This window comes from Ranitomeya imitator, chromosome 1 (assembly GCF_032444005.1).
Source record: "Ranitomeya imitator isolate aRanImi1 chromosome 1, aRanImi1.pri, whole genome shotgun sequence".
Taxonomy (NCBI): Eukaryota; Metazoa; Chordata; class Amphibia; order Anura; family Dendrobatidae; genus Ranitomeya; species Ranitomeya imitator.
Window position 1 is genome coordinate 721,569,120 of NC_091282.1, and position 27,904 is coordinate 721,597,023.

The following is a 27,904-nucleotide window of genomic DNA, read 5'->3' on the forward strand; positions in this document are numbered from 1 at the left end:
GGAAGAAGATAATTCAGGACGTCTTTTGTTCCGAAGCGTCTTTTATAGCATTCTTTATGATCATTTCTTCTGTATTTTTTTGCATACTCTTCACCGTTTTTTGTTTCTGGTTTTGTTTTTTTTTTACCTTTTGTTATAAAGAATTGACTTGGTTCAAGTGGAAGCCACTTAAAGAATTGTCTTGTCACTTATTTTAACTTTTTAACGTTTTTAGAAACTTGAAGTTATTAAAAGATAGTCAAAAGCCTGAACATATGAGCATCAAATAGTTTTTACATTGTGGTGCATTTGTTCAATTTTTTTAGTTTATTAAGCACTTTTTTTTCAAGTGGGTTATGGTCACCCCCGATGAAGCATGTTGTGCGAAACACACATCTCTCTTTTCTGTTTCCTTACATTCAATGGATTCCTTGTATTGTAATTTTAGCATGTTTTTATCAATTTTTACAAAGTCATTGATTTTTGTATTGATGTATGGTTGCTGTCATGCTTTCTTTGTTAGGTTTTCACAGTTAAAATATAGACAAAACCCTAATCAAATGCAGGAAACGATTGCAGTTTCACCATTTCATTCACAGACTTCTGCTAAGCTACAAATATCAATAACCTAATGAGAAATAAAGTCAAATTAATTTTTCATGACAAGACTTCCCATGATAATCCAACCCTATGTTGGTTGCTACTTTCCATATTGATATGTAGGATACCCCCAAAATATACAGAATACTTATCCCTGCTCTTTCAGGCAACTTGATAAGGGACATGCACAAACAATAAAGACATCACAAAGTTACACATAGTTCAGCAGCTACAGGAGGAGTGAAGGGTCGTCTGACAATCTTAATATCTATAAGGAAATATGGAGGAAAGGAAGTTCCAGCACCTATATTCCTGGCAGAATACTGAACAAGATGAACCACCTACTCAGTAGAATGGGTGGCAAGTAAGCTAGTTACTGGCCTTTTTAGTGTGAATTGTGCAACATGCAGTGTTACCTTGGTTTATGGGGGTAAGGGAAGCAAGACCTTGCTTTAACACTGGATGTGGATGAAAGGACAGATACTCTTTTAGTGCCGTACTGCCAAGGCATACTGGCCAAAGGACACTTTTTATACTCTGAATCCATAGAAGTGTATGTATGCCAAATGAACTTCTCCTTGCAGGTTGGATGTCCATCCCTTGCAGCACAGCCATGTTCCTGTGATGCTTTGCATCTTCCCCCGGATGAGACAGCAGTGCACGGAGATTTGGAAACACAACCCACACGTTTCAGTCCCCAGTTGTGGCCTACAGGTAAGTATGGTAGATACAAAATTCCCTCTTTTGCTGCCTGCGGTGTAAAACCAGATTGATGCGTCTGGACCAGATGTGAAAGTGGATTGGTGGAGTTGTGCTTTCTTAGGCCTAGGCTACAGAAACTTTGCAGAGCCGCTACATTAGGCTACAAGGGGGAGAATAAAAGCCAAATTAATTTAAATGATTTTGCTTCTTTTGGCCCCCTGGTCCAGCAGATGGCCACTAATACGGTAGTATGTATCGATAACACACAAGGATAATCTGGTGTGTTATCTGTTTGGATGCTGGACACAATTATTACACTGAGCATGAAATGATTGTTATGACCGTATACACACGTGGTCAAAATGACAGAAAATGACAGAAAAACCCACAATGGTCACAGAAATAACTTGAATCTGACAAAAGTCTTTTCCAGATGGCATGTTTTAGCTCTTTCCAAAGATGCTCAATAGGATTTAGGTCAGGACTCATAGAAGGCAACTTCAGAATGGTCCAATGTTTTCCTCTTTGCCATTCCTGGGTGTTTTTAGCTGTGTGTTTTGGGTCATTATCCTGCAAGGCCCATGACCTGTGACTGAGACCAAGCTTTCTGACACTGGGCAGCACATATCTCTCTAGATTCCCTTGACACCCTGTGTCAGATGCAGCAAAGCAGCCCCAGAACATATCAGAGCCTCCTCCATGTTTCACAGTAGGGACAGTGTTCTTTTCTTGATAGGTTTCATTTTTCCGGCTGTGAACATACAGCTGATGTGCCTTAAACAAAAGTTAAATTTTTGTCCATTTGTGCATAGGACATTCTCCCAGAAGCTTGGTTGCTTGTCAATATGTAGTTTGGCAAATTCTAGTCTTGCTTTTTTATGATTTTTTTCAACAATGGTGTCCTTGGTAGTCACCCATGAAGTCTACTTTGGCTCATACAACGATGGATGGGGAGATTTGACACTGATGTTCCTTGAGCTTGAAGTTCTCTTTTAATCTGTTTAGAAGTTTTTCTGGGTTCTTTTGTCACCATCCGTATTATCCAGCTCTTTGATTTGTCATCAGTTTTCCTCCTGCGGCCACGTCCAGGGAGGTTGGCTACAGTCTCATGGATCTTAAATTTCTAAATAATATGTGCAACTGTAGTCACCAGAACATCACGGTGCTTGGAGATGGTCTTAGAACTTTTACCTTTAACATGTTTTTCTATAATTTTCTTTCTAATCTCCTGACACAACTCTTTCCTTCTCTTCCTCTGGTCCATATTGAGTGTGATACACACCATGTCACCAAACAGCACAATGAGTATCTGTAGCCCTATATAGAGGCCCACTCACTGATTCCAAGATTGTAGACACCTGTGATGCTAGTGGACACACCGCAATTTAACATGTCCCTTTTGTCACATTATTTTCAGGGGTACCATCATTTCTGTCCAGGCCTATTTCATGAGTTTGATATTTTTTTTTTATTCTGTGGAAGCATGGTTGAAAAGCAATATCTGACTTTCGTTTTTTCATTTTCATAGATCTTGTATTTATTATTACTTTTGTCAGATTAAAGTTATTCCTGTGACCATTGTGGGTTTTTCTGTCATTAAGCGAGGGGTACCAACAATTTTGACCACGTGTGTGTGTATGTCTGTCGGGCGCAGTGCTGCTGGATCGTCTTCACGCCGCACACCCCAGCATTGCTAACCACTCGCGTACACACAAAATAACAGTAAATGTCTGCTTGTCTGTAGATGCTGTAATCCAGCAGTCATCCCAGTCACCTGGGGGATTCAGATGGATCAGTGAGATAACCGGCAGAGGGCGTACTGTCCATGAAGCCATTCTCACTGCGCTCTCCACTTTAAAAGGTAAGAATGTAGAGCTGTAAAGATGGTGATCAATTATACACTTACATTAAGCAATTTTCTTATACATACTTTTTACTTGCGTTGCTCCTTTACAATGGAAACTAGATTATATGGACACAAGTATTGGGAAGCCTCCACGTTACGTCTATAGGAGCTTTTATGACACCATATTCTCAATCCATAGACATTAATGTGAGGTTGCCCTACCCCTCTGCACCTAAAACAGAAGCCTTTCTACAAGATTTTGGAGATGTCTGGAGAATTTTGATCATTCATCCAGAAGAGCATATTTGTGAGGTCAGACACTGATGTTGGAGGAGGGGACCGGGCTCACAATCTCCATTCTAGTTTATTCCAATGGTGTTGGATGGGGTTGGGATCAGGGCTTTGTGCAGCCAGACAAGTTCTTCCACACCAGACCCCTCCCCAACCATGTCTTTATGGACCTTGCTTTGTGCACTGGGCTCAGTCACAGGGAACAGAAAAGAGCCCAAGAGTTCCCCAAACTGTTCCCACAATGCTGGAATCTACAATTGTCCAAAATATCTTGTGCTGAAGCATTAAGATTTCCCTTCACTGGAATTAAGGGGTCGAGGCGGACCCCTGAAATACAACAGGCAGGTAACGCTCTCCTGGCATTCACCAAACCGAGACTCATCCATCAGACAGAGATGTGTGATCCATTACTGTACAAATACAGAACTTTTCCACTGCTCCAGAATCCAGCATTGGCGGCTTTACACCACACCAACTGACGCTTGGCATTGTGCTTGGTCATGTAAGGTTGCTTGTCTATGGAAACCCATAACATGAAGCTCCTGGTGGGGGCACGGTGTTTATGCTGATGTTAATACCAGAGGACGTTTGGATTCATCACTTGTGGAGTTGTAGGTGACTTTTCTGCCCTCTGTTCCACAGCTCTCGGTGACTTCTTTCTGTAAATTTATTGGTCTCCACTTCATGGCTGAGTTGCTGCGGCTTCTTCACTTCTAAATATTAATAACAGGTGATGGAGGAATATTTATGAGGGAAGAAATTTCATGTCCTTACTTGTTAAACTGGTGGCTCCTATTACAGGGCCACGCAGGTATCAGTGAGTTTTTTCCGCCTGCCAGTCTATCACATGGTAGTAAAGGTAGATGGATTTGGCAAGAGGCCGGATGTTATACACTGGGGACAAGAGTCCGGATGTTATGAACCGGGGGTGAGTGACCTGATGTTGGGGGGGTGGACCTAGATGTTATGCGCTGTGGGCTTGGGGCCGGATGTTATACACTGGGGGTGAGGAGGCCAGATGTTATATACCGTGGGGCGAGGGGACAGATGTTGTACACTGAGGTTGTTGGGCCAGATATTATACACTGGGAGACGAATGTTATATACCAGGGGCAAGGGGAAAGATGCAGTACACTGGGGGGTGTTGGGCCGGAGGTTATATACCGAGGGTGAGGAGCCAGATGTTATGTGCTAGGGGCGTGGGGCTGGATGTTATACATGGGGGGTGAGAGACCAGACTTTATGCACCAGAGGGGTGAAGGGCCAGATGTTATACATCAGGAGCGAGAGGTTGGATGTTGTACACCGGGGGTGAAAGTCAGTATGTTGAACACTGGTGATATGGGGCCAGATGTTATATTCCAGGGGGGGGGCCAGAGGCTGGAATCGCTGAATGTTATATAGTGGGGGCAGTGTGGTCGGATGTTATACACTGGGAGAAGTGGGACTGGATGTTATACATCAGGGGCAATGGGGCTCAATGAGAAATCTGAATGCAGTGATAAGACTTGTGATCCAATAGTTTACTCCATATAGTGTATACAGTCATAGTTGAAAGCGTTGACACCCTTGAAATTGTTCCAAAAAATGAAGTGTTCTTCCCAGAAAATTATTGCAATTACATTATGTTTTGTAATCCACATGCTTATTTCCTTTGTGTGTATTGGAACAACACAAAAACAGAGAGAAAAAGGCAAATTGGACATAATTTCACACAAAACCCCAAAAATGTGCTGGGCAAAATTGTTGGCACCGTTCTAAAATTGTGGATAAACAACTTTGTTTCAAGCATGTGATGCTCCTTGAAATTCACCTGTCACAAATAACAGGTGTGGGCACTATAAAAATCACACCTGAAACCAGATAAAAGGGGAGAAGTTGACTTAATCTTTGCATTGTGTGTCTGTGTGTGTCTCACCATGCATGGAGAAGAGAACTGTCTGAGGACTTGAGAACCAAAATTATTGAAGAATATCAACAATTTAAAGGTTACAAGTTCATCTCCAGAGATGTTGATATTCCTTTGTCCACGCTGCGCAGCATTATCAAGAAGTTTACAACCCATGGCACTATAGCTAATCTCCCTGGATGTGGACGGCAGAGAAAAATTCATGAAAGGTTGCAGCACAGGATAGTCCTGATGGTAGAGAAGCAGCCACTATCAAACTCCAACAAAATTCAAGCTGTCCTGCAGGCTTTGGGTGTATCAATGTCAGTGCGAACTGTCCTTGTACATTTAAATGAAATGAAACGCTATTGCAGGAGACCCAGGAGCAACTCACGGCTGACACGGATATCTAAAAAAAGCTAGACTGCGGATTACCAAAATGTACTTGAGTAAGCAAAAATCCTTCTGGGAAAGTGTCTTGTGGACAGATTAGACCAAGATAGTTATTTTTGGTAAAGCACATTCTACTTTTTATCGAAAGGGGAATGAGGCCTGCAAAGAAAAGAACACCATACCTACAGTCAAATATGGTGGCGGTTCAAAGATGTCTTGGGGTTGCTTTGCTGCCTCTGGCACTTGGTGCCTTGACTGTGTGCGAGGCATCATGAAATCTGAAGATTATCAAAGTATTTTGGGTCACAATGTAGTGTCCAGAGTCAGAAAGCTGGATTTCCATCTTAGGTCATGGGTCTTTCAGCAGGACAATGACCCCAAACATTCTTTAAGAAGGACCCAGAAAAGTGCTGGAGAGTTATGTAGTGGCCAACAATAAGTCTGGATCTAAATCCCATTGAACACCTGTGGAGAGATCTTAAAATTACTGTTGGATAAGGCGCCTTCGAATATGAGAGACCTGGAGCAGTTTGCATAAGAAGAGTGGCCCAAATTTCAGTTGAGAGGTGTAAGAAGCATGTTGTTGGTTATCGGAAGCGATTGATCACAGTTATTTATTCTAAAGGGTGTGTAACCAAATATTAGGTTGAGGGTGCCTACAATTTTGTACGGCCCATTTTGGGGGTTTTGTGTGAAATTATGTCCAAATTGACTTTTTTCATGTTTTTTGTGTTGTAGCAAAATACACAAAGGAAATAAATGTGTGTAACAAAACATGTGTAATTGCAATAATGTTCTGGAACAATTTCAAGTGTGCCATCACTTTCGGCCATGACTTTATGACAAGATACAGCTTCCCCCTTAGAAAAACTGCTGATTGTTAGGGGAGGGGTTTCTTTTTAATAAGGGGTTATGGTGGGGAGACACCCGGTAATCTGTCACCACTTGGTGCGGTACCATAGTGTCTGTGGAGGCTGGATGTGATTGTTATCTGGTAATCCGGGTGTGTGCCGCTGTGAGAACACTAAACACAATGACAACATGCAGCACTTTCGGGGGATTAATGTATTGTTGTGGCACTATACATCGCCTGCATAGGTGTAACGGTGACTCATGACAGACGTGTGTTCTCACTGTGGAGGCTGCAGGGTTTTCATTGTGTAATGGCCGTGAGTCACTCTGTGTCTGTGAGCTGAGGTAACTTTTCCGAGCGACGCTGTTTTTGTTCTCATTCTTCAGGTTCCTGATGTAGGTCAGCTTTTATTATCTTGTTTGTGTTGTTTCGGAGCATGAAAACTCCGTGTGCACCTATAGAAACACCTGCGTAGCGTTACCTGTCGGGAGCCATTATACCCACACGTATGGGGTCCTGGCACACATGGCTCGTGGAGCCCTAGAAAAGAAGTCAAGCCACTCCAGACACCCCACAAATAAGGGGACACCAAGGTGGAATACGTTTAGTGCTCCGGTCTTTATAAATACTGTAGGAGTCCCTTTATTCCAGGTTTCGAGGGCAAAGAAATGCCAAAATACCTCACAATGAAAGCTCTGTATCTTCCCCCCCATATACAGCCCAGGGGTATTACCATCTTGTATAATATGGGATATCCACAAAATATACCATAAATATCTGGTCTGTGGGAGTCAGAAATGGGTTCCTTTTTCAGCCTAGTGACTTTGTCATTTAGGAGATCGGGCAGCGTTAGGGATAAAGCTTATAAAGTGCAGCGGTTCTGTTCTAGCCGCATCAGGGGTCCTCCTCTTGTGCTGCAGAGTGGTGTTTGGTGCTGCTGGGAGGGATTTTGTGCTGCACTGCGGTGTTTGGTGCTGCTGGGAAGGATGTTGTGCTGCAGTGCGGTGTTTGATGCTGCTGTGAGGGATGTTGTGCTGCACTGCGGTGTTTGATGCTGCTGTGAGGGATGTAGTGCTGCACTGGTGTGAACGTTGTGCTGCACGTCAGTGTCTGCTTCTGGAGAGGTATGTTGTGCTGCAGTGCAGTGCTTGGTGCTGCTGGAGAGGTATATTGTTCTGCAGTGTGGTGTTTGGTGCTGTTGGGAAGGTATGTTGTGCTGCACTGCGGTGTTTGGTGCTGCTAGAGAGGTATGTTGAGCTGCACTGCGTGTTTGGTGCTTCTGGGAAGGTATGTTGTGCTGCATTTCGGTGTTTGGTGGTACTGGAGAGGTATGTTGTGCTGTACTGCAGTTTTTGGTGCTGCATGTGAGGACTGTTGTGCTGCTCTTCAGGGGAGGACTGTTGTGTTGCAATGCGGTGCTTGGTGCTGCAGGGAGGACTGCTGTGCTGCTCTGCAGTGTTTGGTGCTGCAGGGAGGACTGTTGTGCTGCTCTGCAGTGTTTGGTGCTGCAGGGAGGACTGCTGTGCTGCTCTGCAGTGTTTGGTGCTGCAGGGAGGACTGCTGTGCTGCTCTGCTGGGTTTGGTGCTACAGGGGAGGACTGTTGTGCTGCTTTGCAGTGTTTGGTGCTACAGGGGAGGACTGTTGTGCTGCTCTGCAGTGTTTGGTGCTGCAGGGAGGACTGCTGTGCTGCTCTGCTGGGTTTGGTGCTACAGGGGAGGACTGTTGTGCTGCTTTGCAGTGTTTGGTGCTACAGGGGAGGACTGTTGTGCTGCTCTGCAGTGTTTGGTGCTACAGGGGAGGACTGTTGTGCTGCTCTGCAGTGTTTGGTGCTACAGGGGAGGACTGTTGTGCTGCTCTGCAGTGTTTGGTGCTACAGGGGAGGACTGTTGTGCTGCTCTGCAGTGTTTGGTGCTACAGGGGAGGACTGTTGTGCTGCTCTGCAGTGTTTGGTGCTACAGGGGAGGACTGCTGTGCTGCTCTGCAGTGTTTGGTGCTACAGGGGAGGACTGTTGTGCTGCTCTGCAGTGTTTGGTGCTACAGGGGAGGACTGTTGTGCTGCGCTGTAGTGTTTGGTGCTGCCGGGGTGGACTGTTGTGCTGCACTGAGGTGTTTATTGCTGCCGGGGAGGACTGTTGTGCTGCTCTGCAGTGTTTATTGCTGTCGGGGAGGACTGTTGTGCTGCTCTGCAGTGTTTGGTGCTACAGGGGAGGACTGTTGTGCTGCCCTGCAGTGTTTGGTGCTACAGGGGAGGACTGTTGTGCTGCGCTGTAGTGTTTGGTGCTGCCGGGGTGGACTGTTGTGCTGCACTGAAGTGTTTATTGCTGCCGGGGAGGACTGTTGTGCTGCTCTGCAGTGTTTATTGCTGTCGGGGAGGATTGTTGGGCTGCTCTGGAGTGTTTATTGCTGTCGGGGAGGACTGTTGTGCTGCTCTGCAGTGGTTGGTGCTGATGGCGAGGTAACAGGGGTAGGACTTTGGAGCCAATTCATTAAGACTGGTGCACCACACACTCGCACTACCTCAGTGTTGCCGGAGTAGAAGGCACCGAATCGATTAATAGCCACTTATTGAATTCGGCTCATCTTCTTATCAGAGACTGGAGTAGCATTTCTGCCACAGAAAACACTGACACTTTGATGTAACGGACTGACCGTTTTGGCCACAGCTTTGCCCATTTCTTCGGAGCTGATTTAAACTGACGTGAAAACGTCAAGTCGTGAAATGTTTGTGAAATGATGGGTTCTTGTGACTGCCTGTGACTGTGTGTGAGGCCAGTGCAATGGCTGCATGGAGGCCCAGACAGTGAGATGCTGATCACGGAGACGTGTTCACTAAATGTACATTTGCTCTTTGTCGCAGTACAAACGCATGAGATTGGTCTCCAGATGAGCGACGCCGCGCTGGTTCACGTCTACGTCCGAAACATGGATGACTTTGCTTCTATCAATACTGAATATGCAGCGCTCTTCCCTACGGCTCCCCCTGCTCGGTAACTACCCTGACTTTACCTTTCAGCAGCTGCTATGGCTTGTACTTCACTGCATGCAGCTAGAAGTGAGCGACTTGTATCTTTGTGTGCAGCTTCCCAGGCGATGACATCTCCCGAGTGCCGACCTATTGCCAAAACTTCACTTAGCATGCCCACCATAACAGCACCTCACATAATAACGCTGACGCTGGGATACATGCAAACCTGCTAGTCACGGCGTTCCCATTGTTTCTTCCGTAAATCAATAGAACACGTGAAAATAAGTAACTTTTTGTAATATATCTCATCAGTAAAATCCACTTTCTTTTCACCTCCCGAACTGATCTATCATCCTCAAAATTTTCAATTCACAGGTAAAATCGGTCTCCAGTGAAGACAGATTTTCCCATTAATGAGATAGGAGATGACGGAGAAAAATATATAGCAAATATTTGCACTTTTTTTTTTGCATTTTTGATGCATGCCAACCTGCGCTAATGCTGTGGTCTTCTGATCTATTGTTATGGGCAACGTCTCTTTTTTTTTTCTTCTCTATTTTACTCAATTTAACAAAATTACTGATCTCGCAGACCCCCCTTCCCCCCCGATTCATTGTTTGCACTTTTTATGTATTATTTTTTAAAGTTGCTTTTCTTATTTGTCTTGCGGCATTTGTTGCTATGATTTGCACCAAATTCTTTCAAATGGCGGATGTGATTGCTGAATCTTGTGGAAGGAGTCAACATCGGTCTTTATTTTTTACATTACCTTTTGCGACATCTTAACGTACAATGTTGCAAAAATTCCCGGCGGATATTTGCTCCAAAAAACATTGCATGATATTGAAAACTAGCAAGTGGAAGAATCGGGCGAAAACACCTGGAAAGCCTAAAGACTGCCTACAATGGGGAACTACAAAAAAAAAAAAAAAGGAGCGAATGTATAAGTGACTTTAAAAAGATGAATACAGCAAAAACACACATACAAAACGCACAAAACTAGAAAAAAAATCACACGAGCAACGATGAATTTGCCAATTTGGAGCTTTGGATTCTGCTTTGGAAACACTGAGCTTTTGCATTGCAAATAGTGAAGTCTTTAGCACAGATTGACGTGATATGGATTTGTAATCTGCTGCGCCGGTCTGCTTTGTATTTTATCTGTAGTTTATGGGTCACTCACCTGCAGTGCTGATAATATGATAATACACAGCAGATTTTCTATCCGGAAAGTCTGATGCATATCTAACCCATATACACATACACTAGCAGACCAGTATGTGTATCTATACAGCTATCCCTGCCATGGCATTGTCACTACCCCCAATTATGTAATGCATGCCCCCATTGCATATGACTGTCACTATGCAGGCAAGTGGCCTTTACCCAATAGGCAGTGACTAGTTATGCCCCCCGTCATCTGGTGTGTACTAATTGTAAGGCTAAGATCACACAGGGCGTTTTTGCTGCTTTTTTTTCTGCAGCAAAACCTGATTTTCTTGGCAGGAAAGAAGCTGCATCAAAGACACAGGTTTAGGTGCGTTTTTTGTTACATATTTGTTGCGGTTTTGGTGCTTATTTAATGCGTTTTTTTTTCTCTTTGTCCATGCAAATGTCCTTGGATTTTCAGCAGCAAAAACACAGCAAATAATAATACCTGCGTTTTTGCTGCATTTTTTTCAACACCCATTCAAGTCAATGGGTGAAAAAACGCAGCAAAAAACGCTGAAAGAAGTGACATGCTCTATGTCCAAAAAACGCAGCAAAGCACAAAATACTGATCAAACAAAAAAAACAATGTGTGTGCATGAGATTTCTGAAATCTCATAGGCTTTGCTGGTAATGGAAAAAGCAGCTGAAAATTAGCATAAAAAACGCAGCAAAAACGCCCTGTGTGAACTTACCTTTATGAATGTGAAAAAGGAGCGATTAGCTCGCCTATCCAGGCGCAAGGCAAAATACTCCAGTAAAAGCAACAGTCCATCCATACCCTGCAATGACCTTTTCTTAAAAGAATTGCTTTATTGATCCAGTAGTATAAAAAGCACAAAAAATGGTAGCACAACACAGCACAAAAATTAAAAGGCACAAAAAAAAAAAAATTCCGCTGCGCTCCCAGGCAACATGTTTCAGACCTGTATTGGCTAGACAAAGGACCATGCAGGTGTGAAACATGTTGCCTGGGAGCGCAGCAGATATTTTATTTTTTGCCTTTTTACTTTTTGTTCAACCATTTGTTGTACCTTTTATACTACTGGATCAATAAAGCAATTCTTTTAAAAAGATGTGAGCGCCGGCTAACGTTTGGGCTGTTGCTAAATGTAATGAATGTAATGTGCAGATATTTATTTTCATTGTAGAAGACGTCAGAAGATTTTTTTTTTACTTTTTATCCATTATTTCCATAACTTAATAGTTTTTTTTGTATGTGTTTGCAGGGTTTGTGTGCAATGCTGTTTCCCCCAGGATACCCTCGTGAAGATGGATGTTCTCTTTTGGCAGCGGAGACCTGTCATTGATGGGGAAGACTGCCCCCCAGAGAAGATAGCCATGCATGTACAAAGCATTTCCCACTGGGCCCCTGCTAACATTGGCCCCTACAGCCAAGCCGTGCGGGTGAGCAGCACCGTGTAGCCGAGACACGCGGGGCATTACTATAAGCTTAGTGTCACTTAGCACCTTGATTAATCTCGTCCGTGCAGAGGTATTAATAATATTCACTTACTGACAGCATCTGACATCCAGGAGGAAGGGGAACGGGCGGTCCGGGCAGAGCGGCCGGCAGCAGAGGAGGTGGTGCAATGTAGTGTGACACGTCTCTGTCCCCCTAGGGACTTTGTGATAATCACGTGGCACCATACCAAACTCTTGACTCCGAATACATCTTTTCAGATTATTTAAATCCCCCGTGATTATTATTATTATTGAGGTTAGCCAGTGGATGTGAGAGGGTCTCGCGTTATCCAGGTCACTGGATATCAGATCTTGTCACTCAGACGGGTACGTGGTGAATGCCGTGCGGCAGGGCAGGTCCGAGCAATATATACATATGTAGAATTACGGTGTATATGTCAGTGACCTTAGGGGAAGTTATCCCAAATAAAGGCATCAACGCTGAAGAACTTGCAAAACTTTTTTTTTTTTAAGGAACTGTAGTAAGTTCCTGGCATGCACAGATCAGAGACTTTGGTGTCAGAGTAAATGTAAAATGTGCGTTTGGTGGCTTTTCTTGTAAGTGCCGAGTGAGATGCTAGAATGACAAATGCGCTAAGCAGGCATGTTTATTTGCTGGCCGCTGCCGCCTGGCTTAAATAGCTCCAAATATCGCATTGTGTCTATTGCGGCAGAGTCACAGTGCCACCTAGTGGTAGAATGCGGCACTTGCACGTCATTTTTGGTTGCAAAAAAAAAAGAAAATAAAGGCTGGATAGATGGGAAGAAGAATGTGACAGCCTTGGGTAGACACTGTCCCTTCAGCATCAGTCAGTCAGACACTGTGCCCTTTAGCTGACGCTCTTGCTACTCCTTGGAATTAGGGGTATTAGAGTGAGGCGCTTAATGCGGGGTGATGGGGTTTGTCAGTATTTCCAGTGTCCTGGAAGGAGACCCCGGCGGGCAGGTCACAGGAGGCACCTTGGCAGAAATAATGTCCCCTTCTTAAAGCTCCCCCACCCTCCACCTCTTTTGAAGGAAACAAGAAGATGTAATATTCAAAACACCCGAAGCAATGGAGAAAGCGTCCTTATATTAACCATTACCGTAACTACCTGCCAAAGGCTGACCACTATATGGTTTCATGTAGTCCTAAAATGTCAGATGGAAAGAATATCTTTGTTTTTTTTGGTGGGGGGATTGACGTTTACCATTTGATATAAATCATTTTCTTAGGATGAAAAATTAAATCCAAAACTAAAAATGAAAATGAATGAAAAATTGTGCCCCAGAGTGATTGAAAACCCCATTCTTAATATTGTCAGGGTTCCCCTTGCTGGAAAGAAATCGTAAATAGTTGGGTATTTCATAAACAGATATTTAGAGCCCCCGGATGGGACATCTGCGGATGGCAGGTCACTACGGAGGCTTTCTATGGGGTCACCCTATCCAAGGTGTCGGTGCCATTCCCTCCTTTTGCTTCCTTCCACTGTATGGGGTTGTATGTTTTCTAGAGTCGCCCGGCGGATCTCATCTTTGGAGTGTGGCTTGAAGATGAATATTTACACACTAGCACATGCTTGTTCTTATCTTGCGGCTCTGAGAAGTGCGGTGGACAGTGCAGCTGACAGTGCAGCAGATGGTACAGCGGGCATTTTGCAGGGTTATTGACACATTAGTTTCCTTTTGACTCGTCTTTGGCTTTAATTGTAAATGCCTATAGATGAGATCTGATATAAGGCTCGTCCCTGCGTTCCCTTTATGCTTCTTAAAGAATCCGTGCTGTCTGCGTACAGGAAGATTGGTCCTTTCTCCTGAAGGTTGCACCCAGTGAAACACTGCAGGGGAGGGAGGCACATACCAGATTGTAAGGAATGGAAGGTGGGGGTCTCATTTTGTTTTTCTGAGCGACTGCTTCTGACCTTGATAGCATTCGCAAAGCGAAGCTCGGCAGGGAAAAAAAAAAGAGGGTAATCAGCGCGCCATGGACAAAGCGGAGGTGACAGCGCTGCCTGCCCTGCACAGCACATCCAGTACGGGGGCATTCAGCATTCAGACAGGCAAATAGAGCAAGACTGAGCACCACCCAACAGCGCACACACAGCGAGGGTTACTTCCACCTGAGCTACTGCCAAAGTCCACAAATCTGCACAGATTTCATCTTATATATGGGATGGGTACCATTCTCCTAAAAGAGATGACATCTTATGTAACTGGCATAAGTTAGTTTGACTAGATGAAAAGACGTGCGTATATTTATGTTGTGTGCATGTATGTGTACATATATCTAATATATAAAGCTGTGTGTGTGTGTGTGTGTGTGTGTGTGTGTGTGTGTGTGTGTGTGTGTGTATGTCCGGGATTGGCATCTGCACCGTCGCAGCTACAGCCACAAAATTTTGCACAGTCACACGTCTGGACCCCGAGAGCGTCATAGGCTATGTTGTGAGGCGAAATTTTAACCCCGCGCGTTCCAATTCACCAAACAATTTTGCCCCTATCTACATAATGGGGAAAAAAGTGAAAGGAAAAGTGTTGGAAGCGTCGCAGCTACAGCAACAAAATTTTGCACAGTTACACGACTGGACCCTGAGAGCGTCATAGGCTACGTTGTGAGGTGAAATTTTAACCCTGCGCTTTCCAATTCACCAAACAATTTTGTCCCTATCTACATAATGGGGAAAAAGTGAAAGGAAAAGTGTTGGAAGCGTCGCAGCTACAGCAACAAAATTTTGCACAGTCACACGTCTGGACCCCGAGAGTGTCATAGGCTATGTTGTGAGGTGAAATTTTAACCCTGCGCTTTCCAATTCACCAAACAATTTTGTCCCTATCTACATAATGGGGAAAAAGTGAAAGGAAAAGTGTTGGAGGCGTCACAGCTACAGCCACAAAATTTTGCACAGTCACACGTCTGGACCCCGAGAGTGTCATAGGCTATGTTGTGAGGTGAAATTTTAACCCCGCACTTTCCAATTCACCAAACAATTTTGCCCCTATCTACATAATGGGGAAAAGTGAAAGGAAAAGTGTTGGAGGCAAATTGACAGCTGCCAGATGTGAACAAGGGGGACTTAAAGAATGAGAGCGATGGCGCCAAAGAGTATATACCGTACAGTTGCTAAGGTGGGGCCCCGAGATGGGATACTCACCACACACGGGGATATGAACACACACACAAAATGCGCCACACACTACCACGTGCTTGAACACATATACCACCCTCAGCACACATTTCACCACACATACACCAACCTCGCAACATAAAAGTCGAAACACAAAAGTCGCCGCTCAAAACTCGCCACATGCAAAAACTAGGCTCACGCAAAACTCGCCACAATTGCAAAACTCACCTCATGGAAAACTCGCCACACGCAAAACTTGCACACGCGGAAAAATTGCCACATGCACAAAAGTTGCAACACATGCAAAAGTTGCCTCACACAAAACTTGCACATACTCAAAAGGCACCACACATAAAACTCGCCACACGCAAAACTTGGCATGCGCAAAACTTGCTGCACACAACTTGCTACACTAACTTGTCACATGCAACTTGACACACAAAAAGTTGCTACACGCATGTTGCCACACAAAATTCATCTCACAAAAGACGCTACATGCATGTCACCATACGCAACTCAACACACACAACTTGACAAACGAAACTCGCCCTAAAACACACACAAGTCTGGTATTATCCCTCAAAAATAAAAATCTGATTAATAAGCAGACAAACTACAAGAGCAACAAATGTACCATATAGGAAATATGGCAGCTGTCAGTCACATGACCTGTCTATTATGTGTATGTGTGAGCTAATATATACAGCCAGGGGGAGGGCTTCCTGTTGGCTGGGGATTTATCAGGCTGCCAATTTAGCTTACAAATACTGAGGTAAAAATACTGAGCAAATAACGTGTGAACGAGGTCTAATACAGGAGGAGATGGCACACAGGAATATACTATATACAGGGGAGATGACACACAGATATATACTATATACAGGAGAGAGGACACACAGGTATATACTATATACAGGAGGAGATGTGTTATGTTTGCTAATGACAGGTGTTATGAAGGCAATCCAGAAACACAGTGTGCTTAGCGATCAGACTTGCCCCAGAGAAATTCCCCAAAGGAAAAGGCAGCCCCCCACATATAATGACTGTGAGTAAGATGAAAAGACAAAACGTAGGGATGAAATAGATTCAGCAAAGTGGGGCCCGATATTCTAGGACAGAGCGAGGACAGTAAAGCGAACTTTGCAGTCTACAAAAAACCCTAAAGCAAAACCACGCAAAGGGGGCAAAAAAAAAACCCACCGTGCCGAACTAACGGCACGGCGGTACACCCTTTGCGTCTCAGAGCTTCCAGCAAAACAAAAGACAAGCTGGACAGAAAAAAAGCAACAAAAAAGCAAAAAGCACTTAGCTATACAGAGCAGCAGGTCACAGGAACAATCAGGAGAAGCTCAGATCCAACACTGAAACATTGACAAGGAGCAAGGATAGCAGCATCAGGCGGAGTTAAGTAATGAAGCAGTTAACGAGCTCACCAGAACACCTGAGGGAGGAAGCTCAGAAGCTGCAGTACCACTTGTGACCACAGGAGTGACTTCAGCCACAGAATTCACAACAGTACCCCCCCCTTGAGGAGGGGTCACCGAACCCTCACCAGAGCCCCCAGGCCGACCAGGATGAGCCGCATGAAAGGCACGAACAAGATCGGAAGCATGAACATCAGAGGCAAAAACCCAGGAATTATCTTCCTGAGCATAACCCTTCCATTTAACCAGATACTGGAGTTTCCGTCTAGAAACACGAGAATCCAAAATCTTCTCCACAATATACTCCAATTCCCCCTCCACCAAAACCGGGGCAGGAGGCTCAACAGATGGAACCATAGGTGCCACGTATCTCCGCAACAACGACCTATGGAATACATTATGTATGGAAAAGGAGTCTGGGAGGGTCAAACGAAAAGACACAGGATTGAGAACCTCAGAAATCCTATACGGACCAATAAAACGAGGTTTAAATTTAGGAGAGGAAACCTTCATAGGAATATGACGAGAAGATAACCAAACCAGATCCCCAACACGAAGTCGGGGACCCACACGGCGTCTGCGATTAGCGAAAAGTTGAGCTTTCTCCTGGGACAAGATCAAATTGTCCACTACCTGAGTCCAGATCTGCTGCAACCTATCCACCACAGAATCCACACCAGGACAGTCCGAAGACTCAACCTGTCCTGAAGAGAAACGAGGATGGAACCCAGAATTGCAAAAAAATGGAGAAACCAAGGTAGCCGAGCTGGCCCGATTATTAAGGGCGAACTCAGCCAACGGCAAAAAGGACACCCAATCATCCTGGTCTGCAGAAACAAAACATCTCAGATATGTTTCCAAGGTCTGATTGGTTCGTTCGGTCTGGCCATTAGTCTGAGGATGGAAAGCCGAGGAAAAGGATAGGTCAATGCCCATCCTACCACAAAAGGCTCGCCAAAACCTTGAAACAAACTGGGAACCTCTGTCAGAAACAATATTCTCAGGAATGCCATGCAACCGAACCACATGCTGAAAGAACAAAGGTACCAAATCAGAGGAGGAAGGCAATTTAGCCAAGGGCACCAGATGGACCATTTTAGAAAAGCGATCACAGACCACCCAAATGACTGACATCTTTTGAGAAACGGGAAGGTCAGAAATGAAATCCATCGAAATATGTGTCCAAGGCCTCTTTGGGACCAGCAAGGGCAAAAGCAACCCACTGGCACGAGAACAGCAGGGCTTAGCCCTAGCACAAATCCCACAGGACTGCACAAAAGTACGTACATCCCGTGACAGAGATGGCCACCAGAAGGATCTAGCCACTAACTCTCTGGTACCAAAGATTCCAGGATGACCAGCCAACACCGAACAATGAAGTTCAGAGATAAGTTTATTAGTCCACCTATCAGGGACGAACAGTTTCTCTGCTGGACAACGATCAGGTTTATTCGCCTGAAATTTTTGCAGCACCCGCCGCAAATCAGGGGAGATGGCAGACACAATGACTCCTTCCTTGAGGATACCCGCTGGCTCAGATAAACCCGGAGAGTCGGGCACAAAACTCCTAGACAGAGCATCCGCCTTCACATTTTTAGAGCCCGGAAGGTACGAAATCACAAAGTCGAAGCGGGCAAAAAATAACGACCAACGGGCCTGTCTAGGATTCAAGCGCTTGGCAGACTCGAGATAAGTCAAGTTCTTATGATCAGTCAATACCACCACGCGATGCTTAGCTCCTTCAAGCCAATGACGCCACTCCTCGAATGCCCACTTCATGGCCAGCAACTCTCGATTGCCCACATCATAATTACGCTCAGCGGGCGAAAACTTCCTGGAAAAGAAAGCACATGGTTTCATCACTGAGCAATCAGAACCTCTCTGTGACAAAACCGCCCCTGCTCCAATCTCAGAAGCATCAACCTCGACCTGGAACGGAAGAGAAACATCTGGCTGACACAACACAGGGGCAGAACAAAAACGACGCTTCAACTCCTGAAAAGCTTCCACAGCAGCAGAAGACCAATTAACCAAATCAGCACCCTTCTTGGTCAAATCGGTCAATGGTTTGGCAATGCTAGAAAAATTACAGATGAAGCGACGATAAAAATTAGAAAAGCCCAGGAACTTTTGCAGACTTTTCAGAGATGTCGGCTGAATCCAATCCTGGATGGCTTGCACCTTAACTGGATCCATCTCGATAGTAGAAGGGGTAAAGATGAACCCCAAAAATGAAACTTTCTGCACACCGAAGAGACACTTTGATCCCTTCACAAACAAAGAGTTAGCACGCAGGACCTGAAAAACCATTCTGACCTGCTTCACATGAGACTCCCAATCATCTGAGAAGATCAAAATGTCATCCAAGTAAGCAATCAGGAATTTATCCAGATACTCACGGAAGATGTCATGCATAAAAGACTGAAACACAGATGGAGCATTGGCAAGTCCGAACGGCATCACTAGATACTCAAAATGACCCTCGGGCGTATTGAATGCAGTTTTCCATTCATCTCCTTGCCTGATTCTCACCAGATTATACGCACCACGAAGATCTATCTTAGTGAACCAACTAGCCCCCTTAATCCGAGCAAACAAGTCAGATAACAATGGCAAGGGATACTGAAATTTAACAGTGATCTTATTAAGAAGGCGGTAATCAATACACGGTCTCAGCGAACCATCCTTCTTGGCTACAAAGAAGAACCCTGCTCCCAGTGGTGATGACGATGGGCGAATATGTCCCTTCTCCAGGGATTCCTTCACATAACTGCGCATAGCGGCGTGTTCGGGCACGGATAAATTAAATAATCGACCTTTAGGGAATTTACTACCAGGAATCAAATTGATAGCACAATCACAATCCCTATGCGGAGGTAGAGCATCGGACTTGGGCTCTTCAAATACATCCTGATAATCAGACAAGAACTCTGGGACCTCAGAAGGGGTGGATGACGAAATCGACAAAAATGGAACATCACCATGTACCCCCTGACAACCCCAGCTGGATACCGACATGGAATTCCAATCCAATACTGGATTATGGGTTTGTAGCCATGGCAACCCCAACACGACCACATCATGCAGATTATGCAACACCAGAAAGCGAATAACTTCCTGATGTGCAGGAGCCATGCACATGGTCAGCTGGGCCCAGTATTGAGGTTTATTCTTGGCCAAAGGTGTAGCATCAATTCCTCTCAATGGAATAGGACACCGCAAAGGCTCCAAGAAAAACCCACAACGTTTAGCATAATCCAAATCCATCAGATTCAGGGCAGCGCCCGAATCCACAAACGCCATGACAGAAAACGACGACAAAGAGCATATCAAGGTAATGGACAGAAGGAATTTGGACTGTACAGTACCAATGACGGCAGACCTAGCGGACCGCTTAGTGCGCTTAGGACAATCAGAAATAGCATGAGTGGAATCACCACAGTAGAAACACAGACCATTCAGACGTCTGTATTCCTGCCGTTCAACTCTAGTCATAGTCCTATCGCACTGCATAGGCTCAGGTTTAACCTCAGCCAGTACCGCCAAATGGTGCACAGATTTACGCTCGCGCAAGCGTCGACCGATCTGAATGGCCAAAGACAAAGACTCATTCAAACCAGCAGGCATAGGAAATCCCACCATGACATCCTTAAGAGCCTCAGAGAGACCCTTTCTGAACAAAGCTGCCAGCGCCGATTCATTCCACTGAGTGAGTACTGACCATTTCCTAAATTTCTGACAATATACTTCTATATCATCCTGACCCTGGCACAAAGCCAGCAAATTTTTCTCAGCCTGATCCACTGAATTAGGCTCATCGTACAGCAATCCGAGCGCCAGGAAAAACGCATCGACACTACTCAATGCAGGGTCTCCTGGCGCAAGAGAAAATGCTTAGTCTTGAGGGTCGCTGCGCAAAAAAGAAATAATAATCAAAACCTGTTGAATAGGATTACCAGAAGAATGAGGTTTCAAGGCCAGAAATAGCTTACAATTATTTTTGAAACTTAGAAACTTAGTTCTATCTCCAAAAAACAAATCAGGAATAGGAATTCTTGGTTCTAACATAGATTTCTGATCAATAGTATCTTGAATTTTTTGTACATTTATAACGAGATTATCCATTGAAGAGCACAGACCCTGAATCTCCATGTCCACACCTGTGTCCAGAATCACCCAAATGTCTAGGGGAAAAAAAAAAAGTGAACACAGAGCAGAAAAAAAAAAAAAAAAAATGATGTCAGAACTTTTTCTTTCCCTCTATTGAGAATCATTAGTTTGGGCTCCTTGTACTGTTATGTTTGCTAATGACAGGTGTTATGAAGGCAATCCAGAAACACAGTGTGCTTAGCGATCAGAGCGCACACAGTGATCTGACAAATACCCAAAAATACAAGAACGAGCTCTGAGACGTGGAAACTCTGTAGACTGCACACCTGATCCTATCCTAAACACAACTAAAAGCGGCTGTGGATTGCGCCTAACAACTACCTAGGCAACTCGGCACAGCCTAAGAAACTAGCTAGCCTGAAGATAGAAAAATAGGCCTGACTTGCCCCAGAGAAATTCCCCAAAGGAAAAGGCAGCCCCCCACATATAATGACTGTGAGTAAGATGAAAAGACAAAACGTAGGGATGAAATAGATTCAGCAAAGTGGGGCCCGATATTCTAGGACAGAGCGAGGACAGTAAAGCGAACTTTGCAGTCTACAAAAAACCCTAAAGCAAAACCACGCAAAGGGGGCAAAAAAAAAAACCCACCGTGCCGAACTAACGGCACGGCGGTACACCCTTTGCGTCTCAGAGCTTCCAGCAAAACAAAAGACAAGCTGGACAGAAAAAAAGCAACAAAAAAGCAAAAAGCACTTAGCTATACAGAGCAGCAGGTCACAGGAACAATCAGGAGAAGCTCAGATCCAACACTGAAACATTGACAAGGAGCAAGGATAGCAGCATCAGGCGGAGTTAAGTAATGAAGCAGTTAACGAGCTCACCAGAACACCTGAGGGCGGAAGCTCAGAAGCTGCAGTACCACTTGTGACCACAGGAGTGAATTCAGCCACAGAATTCACAACAGAGATGACATACAGGTATATGTTATATATAAAAGATGACATACAGGTATATACTATATACAGGTGGAGATTACACACAGATATATACTATATACAGGGGAGATGACACACAGGTATATACTATATACAGGAGGAGATGACATACAGGTATATACTATATATAGAATAAGATGACATATAGGTATATACTATATATAGGAGATGATGACATACAGGTATATACTATATACAGGGGAGATTACATACAGGTATATACTATATACAGGAGATGACATACAGGTGTATACTATATATAAGGGAGATGACAAACATGTATATACTGAGGTGAAAATGAGAGGTGTGAGGTGAAAATGAAAAGGTGTGAGTGCAAAATGAGAGGAGTTAGGGAAAATAGTGGCGTGATCGGAAAATGACAGATGTGAGGTCGAAATGAGAAGTGTTAGGGGGGGAATGAGAGGGGTGAGGGAGAAAATGAGAGGTGTGAGGGAGAAAATGAGAGATGTGAGGGGGAAAATGAAAGATGTGATTGGGAAAATGAGAGGCGTGATGGGAAAATAAGAGAAGTGAGGTGCTATAACTAACCACAGATATTTACTATGCCCAGGCAACGCCGGGCTCTTCAGCTAGTATATATATATAATATATAAAGCTGAATGTGTGTGTGTATGTATGTGTGTATGTTTGGGATTGGCATCTGCACCGTCGCAGCTACAGCCACAAAATTTTGGCCTCGGTCTGGACCCCGAGAGCATCCTAGGCTATGCTGTGAGGCGAAATTTTAACCCCGCGCGTTCCAATTCGACAAACAATTTTGCCCCTATCTACACAATGGGGAAAAAGTGAAAGGAAAAGTGTTGGAGGCAAATTGACAGCTGCCATATGTGAACAAGGGGGACTTAAAGAGTGAGAGCGATGGCACCAAAGAGTATATACCGTACAGTTGCAAAACTAGGCTCACGCAAAACTCGCCACACGTGCAAAACTCACCAAAAAACTTGCTTCCTCAAGAGCCAATGAACTTTCTGAGGAGAGGGAAGCGAGGCTTGCAGACATGAAAACAAGAGCTGCTTCCTCAAGGGCCAATTAACTCACCACACGCAATACTTGCACATGCGGAAAAATTGCCACATGCACAAAAGTTGCAACACATGCAAAAGTTGCCTCACTCAAAACTTGCACATACTCAAAATGCACCACACATAAAACTCGCCACGCGCAAAACTCGCCACGTGCAAAACTCGCCATGCGCAAAACTTGCTGCACACAACATGCTACACTAACCTGTCACATGCAACTCGACACACAAAAAGTTGCTACACGCATGTCGCCACACAAAACTCATCTCACAAAAGTCACTACATGCATGTCGCCACACGCAACTCAACACACACAACTTGACACATGAAACTCGCCCTAAAACACACACAAGTCTGGTATTGTCCTTCAAAAATAAAAATCTGATTAATAAGCAGACAAACTACAAGAGCAACAATGTCAGTCACAAGACCTGTCTATTATGTGTGTGTGTGAGCTAATATATACTACCAGGGTGGTGGGCTTCCTGTTGGCTGAGGATTTATCAGGCTGCCAATAGCACCCAATCACAGCTCAGTTTCTATTTTGCTACAGTTAATTAATCTGAGCTCTGATTGGTTAGTATAGGCAACAAAGGACATTCATAGTTTAACAAAACTTGTGTGAGGTAATAGCATGTCAGTTAGGGTGTGTTGGTGGAAAAGCTGATATCAGTCATATTACCTCTATGTGAGAGGATATAGAAACTGCCAGTTACAGTATTTTTACCACAATAATGCCTCATAAGAAAAGGAATTCCATGGCCCGAATGTCAGCTGATACGAAAAGAAAAGCTGCATTACGGGACAATGAAAAATGTGAAGACTGAGAAACAAGGCTGACACGCATGAGAACAGCAGCTGCTTCCTCAAGAGCCAATGAACTTTCAGAGCAGAGGGAAGCGAGGCTTGCAGACAAGAGAACAAGAGCTGGTTCCTCAAGAGCTAATGAACTTTCTGAGGAGAGGGAAGCGAGGCTTGCAGACAAGTGAACAAGAGCTGCTTCCTCAAGGGCCAATGAACTTTCTGAGGAGAGGGAAGCGACGCTTGCAGACATGAAAACAAGAGCTGCTTCATCAGGAGCCAATGAACTTAGTTTTTGCGTTTGAATAATCACATTTCTATCTATTTGTTTTGTGGTTTTTGTGTGCAGAATAAATTCTACTTTGCTAACAGCAGTTATTAACCCAGGCGAAGCTGGGTAGTACAGCTAGTGTGTGTGTGTTTATGTATATGTATATATATATATATATATATATATATATATATATATATATATATTCGTGAAAGTCTGTGAATACATATATTTATATATAACATTTTCAGGAATATTTTGATATATATATATATATATATATATATATACACACACACACACACCCTTAAGCACCCCGCATCTTTGAAGAGGAGACAGCGTAATGTACAAAACGCCAAGACAATGAATATACTGTCTATATTTTAGCCATTGGCAATCTGCAGAAGTCTGGCAATTAATATAATTTGATTTAGTCTGAGTCCTAAAATGTCATATGGTAGGAATAACTTTAATTTTTTGAGGGGAAAATCGGTTGTATATGATGTGATTTCTGTGCATTCGTGTGTATATTCAGACATATGTCTTTATCTTTCTGTGTATGTGTATATAGATATATATATATATATATATATATATATATAATGTATATTATTAAGTACGGTAAATACTAGCCAGAATTGAGGTATGTGTATGTACATGTGTATAGATCCATTCCTCTTCCACACTTTGCCCATGCTTACACCTTGTATTCTTGGCCGCACACACAATGATGTGTCTGAATTGGAGAGGACATGCCATTATTTTCCACATTAATGTGCAGGTAAATGGTTGTCGGCAGGGGAATGTAGTGCGCATGTCCCCACTATGTAACACTATGTGCAGTGGGGTCCCCTCGGCCTCTGGCTGGTAGTGGACGCAGCGTGCAGATGTGCCCTGTGCCAGCTGGAGTGGCTGCATGTGTGTTCTGCACTCGGCATGGCTCGCTCCCTGCAGGGACGGCTTCTATTAGTCTAATTACCGGCAGGATTATCACACACTGTGAGATGAGAAGGTCCCTAATCCCGTTAGGGATCTGATGCTGCAGGTTACAGCTTTTATTGATTTGGGTTTGAGCCAAGGCCAGAGGTTAGGTCTCCGGGGGAAGCCACTTACATGCTGCCCCCACCTCATCATTGATATTTACCCAGGTCATTTTCTGCTAGGATCTAGGTATGAAGCCTCCCTGCGTCAGTGCTGGTGGTCTGCTGTAGGGTGCGGAGCCCATGATGGCACTGTGTGCTTGTCCCCTGTCATCACTATCAGATGACGGGTGCCCTGCAGGGGAGCGGGCTCAGTGTCACTCAGTATGCACAGAGATGCCCACTGAGGGGATGCAGCCAGATGAAGGGGACATGCCGGCCTCCATATTGAGTATTGGCTGCCCTCTGACCCCCGGATAAGAGCACGCTCTGCAGGCACGGCGCTGCATTTATCAGCTGGATTCCGGTTATTGGGTATTGATGTGGAGCAGCCTTAGTTACAGACAGCTCATCTATGTGGGGTCACACAGAGGAAGAAATTAGAGGATTTCTGTCCTAACAGGACGGCGAGGTGGCATTTGCTATTGGTAATCCCTGCTGTGCTGGAAGGGACGACGTTCATTGCGGACATATGCAAATAAAGGCCACAGTTCATGGTTATGGATACATTAATTAACATTTAGGATACTTTTTTTGCTCTTTTTCTATAGAGAAGACTAAATAGGAATAAAGGATGAAATCTGTGACATGGCTGGGAACCAGGGACTGAAGCCAATACCATGTATATTGTGTGTGTGATGTAACCTACACCCCCGTCCCAATGGCGGTAATAATTACCAGTCCTAATAATTAGTGGCTGAGGACGAGCTGCTTTGTGGGGTGGCTCTACATGTGTATGAGCTTTCTACATCCGTCCCATTCATCAGCTATTGATGCAGGGGGTGAACACGACGTTAGCGATCTAGCGCTCACTAGATCTGCTGTTATTTATAATCTCATGGGTGACGTTTCGGCCGTAAAAAGATTTCCCATTATCAGAAAATCTCTGTCCTCTAATTGCAGTTTAATTAAAAAGCCTCCCCAAATTTTCCTTTACTCACCCTCCCCAGGTCTAGCACTCTTGCTCCTAGTGTCTGTTATTGGCTGCACCCAATCAATGAGCTCAGCAGCTCTGCCAAAGTAGACAGCACAAGCCGCTCAGAACTGCTGAGCTCACTGATTGGCCGCAGTGCTGTCATCGTGACGTCAGCGCTGCTGATAACACACACCAGAAGCAATGGTTGAGACTTAGCATTGGACCTGGGGAGGATGATTAGGGTTCTTTTTTTTTTTTTTTTTAGACAAATGGCATCCGGAGGATAGGGGTTTTCCAAAACTGGAAAACCTCTTTAACAACAGACCTTCCTCTGATTGCAGCTCAGGGATGTTGAACTTTTTGGTGCAATGTTAAACGATCCCTCCAACATATCTGGCGGTGGTTTAACATCCTGTGTGCACAGGCAGTCCAGGGTAAGCAATGGTTGCTAAATCTGCAGTAATTCACCCAGTGCGCATGGGCTGGCATTGTTCTCGGCAGCACACATCTTTCTTACACAGGACAATGTGCTGCTGAAGACGATGAACGTATGTTCAGCTATTCAATTAGCGTTTTGCTCGTTTCTCGAGTGATCGGCAGCCTGTTTACACTACATGATTATCGAGAACGAGCAATCTTGTAAATGGAGTTTTATTCCAATTGCTAATGTTTGCCTGTCCCTGGAAAGGATGACCCGCGGATTAACAGGGGGCTGCCCATGTGCTTCTGAGCATATACTGAATAAGACTTCGCTGTCTAAATAAAATATTAGATTGCATTTTTGGATTTTGCTCAGAATTGGTGATCAGTGAATCAGGCATGTGGATGGCATTCTGAAAATTGATTTTCTGCTTCCATTTCAGGTTGGTGGTGTGGTTTTCTGCGCAGGACAGATTGCGCTAATACCGTGCACGATGCAGCTTATTCCTGGAGGAATTGTGGCGCAGAGCCATCTCTCCCTGCACCATGTTGGCAAGGTCTTGGCTGCGATAAGTCCTGGCACTTCTACCAGTCATGTTCTGGTTGCCCATTGCTATGTGACTCAGATCTCCTACATACGCCGTGCTATGGAAGCATGGGAATCTGCTCCTGAAAATGAGGTAAAGCCCAGAAGCTATCATTGAGCATCTTTTACATTGCGCTTTGCAAGGCCCGATTGTGGAAAAGATCCTGGAACATTCTGCAAACATATCCCTAGTTAAGATGGGCAGACCCCTGGATGTTTGGGTTCGGCCAAACAGTTAAAAAAAAAAAAAAAGTTTGGGTTCAAGGTACCCGAACCCATTCAGTTGAATGAGGGGCCCAAACATCCAGTGTTGTCCACTCTGTCATGTGCATGACAGCGCGGCAAACACTGTGTCTGATCAGCCGTAAAATCATTACCGCCAGTCTGACAGTCGCAGTTCCCATGCTGTCCAATGACAGCATCAGTACGCAGCTGTGATCGGAGGTAAAAAGTTTACTTCCGGTCACTGGCGTCGACTGATGGGACTACTGCTCCCACCAGCCTATGCTTGCTGCCGCTAATGACAGTGAGAGCAGGCGGCTGATGGGAGTATAAATAATTAATTAAAAGAACAAAAATGCTCTGGGTTCCCCTGCATTTTTGATCACTGGCCAGGCAAAACTCACAGCTGGGGGCTGCAACCCTCACCCTGATTTTTTTTTTTAAATTAACAACCAGCCAAGCTAAAGCTTGATGTCACCAGACAAATACAAAGCTGACATGAACCCCACAAATATAAACCTCATTTGCCACAGCTACAAGGCAAGTGGGATGAGCCAGGCAAAGTGCCAGAATTGGCGCATCTAATGGATATGCCTTTTCCAGGTGGCTGTGGACTATTTTTAAGTTGGGGGGGGGGCAATGACCATGGCCACTAATCAGCCTGAGAATACCAGCCCCC

The 27,904-nt window shown here is 44.5% G+C and overlaps 1 protein-coding gene across 2 annotated transcripts in view; it reads left to right on the forward strand.

Moving 5' to 3' along the window:
• DPH6 (diphthamine biosynthesis 6) overlaps positions 1-27,904 on the forward strand; it is a 127,626-nt gene that overhangs the window by 83,475 nt on the left and 16,247 nt on the right. The window contains exons 9-13 of one of the 2 annotated variants that reach the window (XM_069732510.1): positions 1,164-1,293; positions 3,026-3,142; positions 9,411-9,540; positions 11,957-12,134; positions 26,861-27,097. In XM_069732510.1, the coding sequence (XP_069588611.1) occupies positions 1,164-1,293; positions 3,026-3,142; positions 9,411-9,540; positions 11,957-12,134; positions 26,861-27,097 (792 nt within the window). Of the gene's footprint in view, positions 1-1,163; positions 1,294-3,025; positions 3,143-9,410; positions 9,541-11,956; positions 12,135-26,860; positions 27,098-27,904 lie in introns of those variants that run through there. The other variant, XM_069732511.1, reaches the window with a different exon arrangement.